General features: G+C 45.9%; 1 protein-coding gene across 1 annotated transcript in view; it reads left to right on the top strand.

Moving 5' to 3' along the window:
• Window positions 1–10,370, top strand: part of T265_06404 (hypothetical protein) — a gene marked incomplete at both ends in the record, with an annotated part of 61,063 nt that overhangs the window by 38,279 nt on the left and 12,414 nt on the right. Inside the window, 5 exons of the mRNA XM_009171652.1 lie at window positions 1,387–1,475; window positions 5,238–5,332; window positions 5,861–5,982; window positions 8,812–8,907; window positions 9,523–9,582. Coding sequence (XP_009169916.1) covers window positions 1,387–1,475; window positions 5,238–5,332; window positions 5,861–5,982; window positions 8,812–8,907; window positions 9,523–9,582 — 462 coding nt within the window. The remainder of the gene's footprint in view (window positions 1–1,386; window positions 1,476–5,237; window positions 5,333–5,860; window positions 5,983–8,811; window positions 8,908–9,522; window positions 9,583–10,370) is intronic.

Here is a 10,370-nt window from a genome sequence, read left to right as displayed (position 1 = left end):
ATTAATGCCCAAAACGAAGTCAAGAACAGTTGTACAGCGCTTCGTATATATATAGCGTTAGCGGTTATAACCTTCTGGAAGTTCTGACGCGTTCTGGATGCGCCATTGGCAACCGGCACTTGACCAATACTGGGTCATGATTGGCTGTTGGGTCCAGATTGTTGACCAATCAGATCTCGTCTTGATGCCGGACCGGCAAGCGTCTCGATTTTTGGCTAATCTTGCGTGGGATAGGCTTCTCAGGCGTAACACCACCTGACTGCGAGCGATAAGGCGGGATCCGCGTGAAATCGCGCCTAACGAAGATGTTGATCGTTCAGCTGTAACACCCTTTTGATGCCTAGCTGTCATATCACTCGAAGGAAATACAAAAACCGAGACACTGCTAGGTTTCCCAGGCTTAAACAGGAGCGGTCGGAATGTGGATGTGGAATCGAACTACGGACCTTCTGGTCAGTAAGTTCGCATCTTAACCACCGAGCCATTTCTATCTGGTTATCATCTTTTACGGTCGGTTGGTGCACGCATGCTTTCTTATCGACGGATGGCTTACCAAACGAGCCAGATAGCCGTTTCTAGTGAAGATTTCCGGCGTAGGTTAAAGCCTCTTTGACACCGTCCCGTCCGCGCATACTTTTGCAACTCTCTTGGTTCGCCCTTTGGTTATATTTCGTTTTTTTCGCTCAAGAACCATGTGTGTGTTCCTACCAACAAGCTGTCAAACAGGGCTGTCATTTTTCCGCTGAAGTGTAGCACCTAGTAACGTGACCTGTCTGTCATGAGCTGATTCTTACGTGGTCGACATATCAGGATGCGCGCGCTCGCACCTGTGTTTTGTGCCCATTTAATGCTTGTATTGTGTGTCATACCTTTGGCATGCTTCCAACCGTCTTGTCCGAGAATTAGTGCAACCATCCTTGAAGTCTTCCCCGGGACAAGAGAGCTTCGAACCCCAATGTGGCTGCTGGTCATCGAGTCTGAACATAGCACCGATGGCCAATGGTATCTTGCGTACCGTAGCGTAATATAAAATCACCCCGGTAACTGATACAGACTAGATTTTTTGTTACCACTTACAAGTAGGTTACAGTTCGTGACACGGAAGAAGCTAGGGGACTGGCTTCTCGAATCTTCCTCATCACGAATTCAGTTCACCGACAATGGGCGGGAATCATATTCTGGAAAACACTCAACCCGTCCCGCAGTACAACTCGACGGATTTTGAAGGAACCACGCGGTCAAATTTGGTTCCCCTAATCGGTGTCTTGCCCTAATTGCACAAGGCGATCTGGAACAGGAATTAGTTTAAATTGCTTATTCTCTCCAGACCATACTGCCCCGTATCGATCACTTTACTTTACTCACCCTTCTCCCATTTACCCATAGAAAAGAACTACCCAAATTATGGATTTTGGCTCTACGTTACTTTGCCTCTAAACCAGACTGCGCCAGTGAACTCCAGCAGGTAGTCTCTGGTACGTTGTTTCTTAGTTTTCAATCAAACCCTTTCTTAAAACTGTGGATGCGGAAAACCTGTGACCTGAATTTACTCTATCAAACTTGTGAGAACAAAGGTTAGTGATGATCCCTTGGAAAAGTCAACTCAGAACACAGCTTCTTACGACAATGCACCCTGAGCACCGTCTTTCAAGAGCTTATGTAATCAATTATCTTCGGCACATTCTCCAACCCCCACATCTGGTCCCCCTGTCAGCTGTGTTGCCCTTCCGACTTGGGTGTCACTCAACCTGCCTGCTTTACTTAGAGATGGACAGGCGTACGTTTAAAAGTACTCATTGTACGAACTTATAAGTTCCTGCAACTGGCTTAGACGACCTTCATGACCATCGAGATAGTGATAGCTGAAAAGTACTCGATCCGTCCATATCCATCAGTCTACTCTTTTCGCACTCGCAATCCCAAGCAGGTTCCACAACAATATGCCGAATCTCTTCCATCACAAAGTGACCAGACCTTGTCGTGCTGTGCTCATTTGTTTACCTCAGCAAGTGATTGAGCTCCGTTACCGAATACCTATGCTTCCTAACAGGATATCAAATGATAGGGGCCTAACAAACATAGTCTCATAGCTTTCCAGGTTGAAGTTTGGAACAAATACGGTTGGTTAATTTGGTAGTCTACACCAACATCAGCTACACCGCGGTCAGGCTTTTAAGCCAAAGGCTCTGGTTAAAGGTTTCGATTTTCCATCCGTCCACGTTTGGTTGCTATGGCTGTATCTCAGCCACATCTAGCTGACAAAAATCCCATCTCATCGCATCAACTTTTTGATTAGTTCACCCAGTTCGCCTTGGTGTTCCCCAAGTCTCTCCTGCCCTAATTAGAAATAACTGTCCCAATTATTACACACGTTAACCAGACATCTGCAGAATTGACCAGCGCACTTCGCCGCCCACATCTACTATTGTCCCTTTTTTGTATTTGATGTACAAGCTCTTAAGAAAACAAGTCAGAAAGCTTGACTGGACTACATGTTCGGTACCTTGTCGACAAATATTTACCGCGGTTCCGAAACTCGCTCACGAAATCAAAGTACGGTAATCAGGCTTAGGTTGGCGTCGTTATCTAGACGTTATTGCTGGTCTTTCCAGGGCTGAGGCTTCCTCGCTCGGTTGTCTGCTAGTAAACAGCCTTTATAGAAACTCACTGGTCGAAATACTAAGCAATCTTTGTTTGTAATGCGCCAACCAACTGTGGCCGTGATTCAGCGAACCAGCCTCTTGTCCATTACGAAGCGTTCAGAAGCGTATGAGATGGGCACATTAGTTATTCAAAGACAGACTTCGCTGGTTTGGTTAGTTTTGGTTCTAAAACAGCGGTTGTGCCTAAGCGCACTTCTTGATATGACTTTCCCAAGCTAGTAGGAAAACCATATCTGGCACTTCAAATGTGCTAAAAACATGTACATTGCGTCGTATTTTGCTTATACGCAACGGTAGCACTCTGGAAATACAGCCGCCTGGAAGAAAAAACGCATTCAACAGATGTAGGGATGTGGTGGGCTGTTCGCCACACTTTCGACCAATCAGTGGTCGCCTTGATGCTGGACCATCTGACGACCCGATCTTCTGACCAATCGTGTGCGAGTTATCCTATTGGTCGTTGTTGCGTCTAATGCCGAGCGGTAGGGCGCTTTGGGCCAGAGTTCCGCCTAACGTAGTGACAATTATAAGCATGTTTTACAACTTTATGCGGAGCGCCCGTAGTTTCTGGGTAGTTTTGCATCCAGGTACAGCTGACGCCGTCGTGCTATCCATCGTTTCTCACTGCTCAACAACCAAGAAGCCGAATTGACCACAAAGCCATCTGCTGTAGATGGCCAGGCTGAATTCTTGATGGTCCTTCATTCTGAAATAATTGTGCTGCTCCCGTCTGACGTCAGTAGTGAACATAGACGAAGAATTGAACTCTCCAATCAGCAGTAGAAAATCCCTTGTGCATCGTGCCTCAAACAAACTTACCAAACCTTTCCAAATAGTGCTTGACAGGTGATCTCCTGAAATATAACCACAATTCTACCTGACGCTGGAAACTCTGCATGGATTGTCTCCTCGTGATTACACGGAAACCACTGGTGCACCGAACGGCAGTTGTCACAACTTCTTGTCTTAGCCTTTCGAACTGCAAGCTAAGTGACAAGCTGAAACGAAGCCCATGCTTGGACAAAGGTATTTGATAAAGTCAGAAAGTAAATGAGAAAGTAAATTCATTGGACTAAAAACTCGAAGCTTTTCCGCTCATCTACAAAACAGGATACAAGGGACTTGTTGATAAGCCAGGCAAAGATGGTATTGAAAGTCTGAAATATAGTGAGAACCAATAGGGTCAGACTGTTGGGTGAACTGTGTCGAACCACAGCTCTATATCGTCACTTCAACTGAGCCATGGTTTGTCAACTTACATCCTCCCACGTTTTATGAAGTGCCGATATATCCTTCGGTCTTGGAGCGCCATGGTCCGGATGGGTTTCTGCTAGCTGGCGGTGAATTTTTATATCAAGCTTTGGCTGAGTTCTTTGGAACTTAGTGGGTAGAATAATTCATCCCAGGAAACTGGTACTAATCACCCATCGTAGCTCAATTTAGAAAAGCCGCCCTTAAGAGACTCTCCCAACTATAGAGGCATAAACCTTGCATGTGTCATAACGCTTCCACGGGCTGCTACAACGCTGGCTCGCCAGACGCCAATTTGAGAGCACCAAGTGCTCGAGTGATCTCAACCAAGCTCATATCCATTTCCCTAAAAATGATTAATGGTTTCATGAAGGAAACTTCTCATAAGGTTGCTAAAAACTCTTCGACGGCCCACGACCTGTTTCGCCCTTCTTGGGGCAGATGAGTGTATTTGTCTACTCGGGGACTGCGCCTACCTGATGAGCCCCAAGAAGGGCAAAACCGTTCGTGGGCTGTCGAAGAGTTTTCAGCAACCATGTGAGTAGTTTGCTTTATGAAAATATACTGCGGTATCTCGAATATCGTGCCAACTGAAGCATGAGACGGCTTGTGTGCAGCACATTCAGTTGTAGAATATCATAAACGAGAGATTCAGTTGAGTCCCTCCTGAAAATCAAATTGATTTGCAAATGATTAGTGTTTATTTCATTTTCCTTCGATTGCGTCGGAATACCCCCGCTGCAGTAAAATAATCGATAACATTCTAACAACTGGTTAATGTTTAATTCTCTGGGTCGTTTCAAGGATGGTTTAGCTGGCCAGTCCCACATTAAAATCCATTCACCGCGACTGGTGATAGAACCAGCAGAAAACGGTCGCTATTTAGGAGTATACCATGAAGACCGTGTTCTATCCTGGGACTCATCCATGTGTTAGGGTGTGGTGTAATTGTGCTCTTTTGATCATCCGTTTATTTGAGCGATTTAGTTGCTAATTTATTCCAGTTTATGCTAACAGAAAGGAGGCAGTTCCTTCTACGTGAGTTCACAACACGGGGTTGATGAGGTCGACAAAATCTGTGATCATTTACGAGTAGTTGGGAGATGCACTTCACAAAGATCTTGCTGTATGTCTCCAAACCGGTCACTTACAACCGCAGGCGTTCCCCATAGTTGTTAATGGGGATCCGTCTTACTTAGTCCTTTGTCAACAGCTATACTACTGAATACGATCAAGGACCAATTCTTGCTTATTTATGTGCCTAGTGACCTTTGCTTTTCTCCGCTCCCAACTGTGTTACCTAACACGCTGTTTCTTTTGCAGAGGTTGATCGGCTCAACCTGGCTACGCCAATGGTCGTGTTGCAAATTTTGTCCGAAACTGATGCGGAACATAGTTGTTTGGTGGGAACCATTCGGGTAAGCTGCGATAACTGTTGCTTATCGGCCCGTACTTTCGTTTAGAATTTGGTAAAACTTCACTGCATCTCATCTCTAACTCTCTCCACCCTCATTCCGGGGACTTTTCGCTCTGATACACAGCTTATCAGCTTGTTTGATTATAGCTACCGGAGGCACTTGAGTACAATTTGTGGAGCTCTGCTAAGCATGGTCTGTCAGCTGCTTACCCACGGGACACTGATATTCCGAAGTTCCACCAGCATCCCACCACCGATCACTTTTTGGAAGGTGAACAGATGTCAGTGTATCTTAACCAATCAAAGTTCTGAAGTAATGGTCTTCCAATTTTGACATGTTTTCTGAAATCGCTTCTCAAAGGGAGCTGCGTCCCTACAAGGGAGCTTTGCTGACCGTGGTGAATTTCAGCGCATTTCTTTAATTCTTATCCTCGTAGCTGAAGCTATATTCGCGTCAGCTTGAGTCATCCTTTTGGCGTGGCACATTATCAGTCGAATAGCTTGACCTTCTCGTTTTATCATTCCACAGGATTATCTGTTGCGTCATCTGGAGGCAGGAGCCAGTCAGATCGCTGCATTGCGTCAAGGAGTACAGAAACTGCGCAGCGAAACAATGAGGAACCGAGAAGTCGTTCGCAGTTTGAATAGCCAGTAAGAACCTGTACACACTGTATTCTGTACCTCTATTCTACCTGTATTCTACCTTGTAGATCGTCAGTTTTGTTTGGTTTAGTAATTGTGTGTGCTATTAGCCTCCTGTTCTCAGTTGTCTCTGGGGTTTATCCCAGGTCCACTGTTAACAAGTTCTTCTGACCACTGCTAAAGGTCGCAGTATGCTGTTATTTATCGAGGTCCACTGTGGATCACCAAAGTTTAAATAGGGTACAACGATTTCCCTTCAAAAGGACACCCATGAAACCGATTCGCTCGAGAAATCCCCCCTGAAGATGAATCGATCTTCTTGTTCACAATTGTGGTCATAGTTGTTTACCACGCAGTTGAATTTTGGCGGCCGTATTGGATGACATTGTTTGTTGCTACAATTGATCGGTCCACTTCCAGGCCGCAATTTGAACCGGTGGACTTGCCTTAACGCATCATCATCATCATCATCGACAGCATGACATCAGTCAGTGCGCCCACACTTAGACAGGAGAACGATTAGAGTCTTCAACTAAAGCCTTTGGTTCAAAAGCCTGACCGCAAGGCAGTGATGTTTGGCGGGTAATGCAAATGCGTAGTCATTTCTACGGAACAAGTCGCCACACATGTTCCAACCCCCAACCTGGAGGGCCGGAAGACTGTATTTGTCAAACCTCTAACCATTGACCAACCTGGTATGAGAGACTCTATGAGTGTCGCGGGGACACCCCCCAGTATAGATCAGTAGATTGCTGAGGTGCGCAAACCGTCACGGCACTGTAAGGTCCAGTCTCTTCGTGACGGTGTTTCAACGTAGAGCACACACGTGACACTGAATGGATGCCTTTGTTTGATATTAAGTCCTTTGCCTGATGATTAGTATTCATGTTCAGCTAGCGATGCTCGCGTTGGTGAGCACCAACGCAGAACAAGTTTGGAGCCTTCAAACCGACGGACGTGAAGTTCAAGTACATTATTATTTAAGCTAGTTTTTTGGGGATTTCCCTTTTTTCACCAGTAGACCGGATCGTGAGATTCTGCATGTCGCCATCCCCTGTTGATCGATGTCTGTTTGGAATTGTACGGTATAACCTCCACGTGCCACACACCAGCATCCCCACTTTTCATCAGTCACGCAAACGATTTCGCCACTGCACCTCTTTATATACCGTCATGCTTCGGAGTTCCATCACGTCACCCAAATCGAGATTCTTCTACAGTGCCCATCTCATAGCTGAGTGTGCGCTATCATTACATCAGTTGTGCCGTAGGAATACGCCTAAATTATTGACGTTCGTAATGCCGCAGTAGCTTCGGTCAGTGGCTATGAATGGGCCTCAGTAGAGCCCAGAGTTGCAACGGTTTTCTCACTCTGTACGCCAGTCGGACAGGTGGGCTAATTACATATCAGTCGGACAGTTTTCGCCTGCTGGTTTAGGGAGGCCTATTGGGCCTTCTGGCTTTATTCCAGCTAGTGGTTCCATCCCAGCGTGCTATTTGACTCAGTGGGGGAGAAGGGTACGAGTACTGACAAGCCGTAGTCACTGTTCATATTCGTTTCCGCGCATCAGTGATTATCGATCAATGCATCGATGTCGGATAATTCTGTGCGTTTCGTGAAATAAACTTGAGTACTGGTGTGTACTTATGTACTCCAGACGGTATTGCAACTCCTTTGGCTACCCACTCATCAATACAGTGTATGTGCGTACTTATGTACTTATGTACTGCTTTGGCTACCCACTCATCAATACGGTGTATGGGAAAGCACAGTCGCTTGAGAAGACCTTCAGTAGAAAACCGCTACGAGTGCATCTATAGGGTTATGCTGGAGTTTTCCGCAAGTTCATGATGAGGCAAGAAGCGCTGAGCTAAAAATACTCGATTCTGATTGGCTCATATCGTGGCCAACCGGTGCATGGTTTCATTTGGTCCGTAGCTCACTCACGATACATCTGCTCGATCGACGTGATGTTCGGTATTTACAGTGGTTTGCCCTTGACCAATGCATCTTGCTTTTCTTTAAGAACATGTGTTTTTATCAACTGCGCAGCTGAGTTTCGAGCGAAGCTCCCAGTGAGTCCGCGCTAGATAGGTATAGCTCAGCAGAACCAGGCTGTTGCTACGTGACACACATCACAAACCTTCACGTTGTTGTCACTTCTAGATGGCCATTTGAAGAGTGAGATTGTGATGCGATATTGGTCACTTTGGAGAATTAAGGCACCAACACATTCCCCTCGTAGGCATCCACCACGTGCTCAGGTTGTTTTTGCTCAGTTGTCTGTTCCGATGCGGGGCTCAGTCCCAAAATGGCATTTGGTAGGAACGCACTGTAGGAAACTCTTCATTCATATAAGGATATATCTCTGAATAGACTTCACAGTACTAGATTCACAGAAGACGGACATGGAATCGAAGTTATTGTGCGAATGAGTCACTAGGTCAGAACGACCCGGAATAATCTCTGTTCGAGTTTGCCGTGTTAGTCCCATGCGCTGGAATTTTGTGACAACTGGACCGTGCTTATGGTATGCCCTAATGTAAAACTGAACATAGCAGGCTCTTTTGCTTCGTCAAACCAAAGATGAATAGGATTGAAGAATATACAAAGACATTCGGTGATTGACGTGACCCAACAGGACACAAAACTCATGAACTAACAGTTACGTGCTTTCAATCTCAATATCTGTGAAGCTAGTTCTGAGGTAAGTGGAAGAAATTGTTAATAGCAAACGTTTCCTACTCATTCTGTGTTTTCCGGATTTCTTTCTTTCGTACAGGCCCTCGATTCCTTAATCTAGTATTTCCGATATTTGCTGCATCTTCCATTTTCAGGGTGAAAATCTTCCAACAACAAAAATGCGTCCTGTGCCACCAAAGCCTTGAACCACCGTCTGTTCATTTCCTCTGTGACCATTCCTATCACAAGATGTAAGTCTCGTCATCGTTGCTACCATTTCGTGTTGACACCGGAGTTCCATGTTTATATACAACACTTGGGAACGCAAATCTCTGGTCCAGGATACGACGAATACCAACTGGTTCTGCATCACTCAGTAGTGTACTTCTTACCAGCGTTGGTAGGTCTAAAGTGGCCCTGTAGATGACTTGAGCTCATTGGCGGTGTTTTGTTGAAAGCTATTAAAATGTGTTTCTTCGAGGAATCAGGCTCTGACTACTGGTCTGGGTTACCAGCATTCCTCTTAACGAAAGACAGCGCTTTCCCTGGATGGCATGTAAGGCTATCTGGAACATCTGGTTTCACTCATTCGCGCTCCAACTCAAACTAATAAATGAGACACTTAGCTCGATGGTTCTCGTTTTCTTATTCTCTCATTCGGTTTGGAAAAGAGAAGCGTTGTCCGATACTGATAGTGACGAGTTTCTCTGTTTGTAGAACGGAACACGCTACAATGCGACAGTCTGGAAAAGAAGTTGCTAACTCGGGCGAATATTTCTTGTCAGGCCGCGCTATCTCATTGTTTTGTTTGTTCCTACTCCCCTTCAACCGATTTGCGTTTCTATTCACTCTTTTTACTCTTTTAGGTGCTTCGAAAACTACGCTTCGAACGAACAGTCTTGTCCAGAGTGTGCCCCGAAGAACAAGTAGGTGCTAATGCTTCCAGTGTGCTAGTTCACACCGCATTGACTAACGTGGGGCTATTCCTTTTCCGGATCTTGTGAACAAGCACATCTACCCGACTGATCACTATCCCATCCCCGTCGCCAGTTGTTGTGTCTTGCTGAACGGTAGTGCAACTCTGAGTCGGTCCCTTGGCCTCCTGCTCCGCCCACTATGGTATATCAAAAGGCACGGTAGCTCTACACAGCCCCTTACGGAGACAAAGGAAAATTATCATAATCACAGAGTGTTCCACAAGGTCGTGCCAGAATGTCCGTGAGGGGGCGAGAAGCGTCGAGTCAAGGGTGCTTGACTCGGATTGGCTGGTATTCCGACCAATCAGGACATGCCTTCGTTCGGGCTAGAAGTGCGTTCCTAACAGATACTGTAACTAAAAACATTGGTCTAAGAGTCGAACCTTTGTTTGACTCTCTAGGAGGCACGACCAGCCGTTGGGACTGGTCAAGTTTCCTCATACATAAGCATCAAATAGGTTGAATATCTAGGGATCTACGTTGAGTGACACAAAAATCAGGAGATCCAACCATGAGGTGGTGGTCAAAATATTATATTCATCCAATAAGGGTGGGATTTGAAGTACAATGATACATGTACATACCTAAAATCGTCCAGCTGTAGCACCCTTTCGGTGTCTGACTGCCATGCCACACGAAGAAGACACGAGGGCTGGGATATTGCCAGGTCGCCCAAGCCTAGACAGGGGAAGTCGAGTAGCAGAGGTAGGGTTCGAACCACGGACCTTCCGGTCAGC

Source organism: Opisthorchis viverrini (assembly GCF_000715545.1).
Source record: "Opisthorchis viverrini unplaced genomic scaffold opera_v5_130, whole genome shotgun sequence".
Taxonomy (NCBI): Eukaryota; Metazoa; Platyhelminthes; class Trematoda; order Opisthorchiida; family Opisthorchiidae; genus Opisthorchis; species Opisthorchis viverrini.
This window is presented reverse-complemented; position numbering and strand designations above follow the sequence as displayed.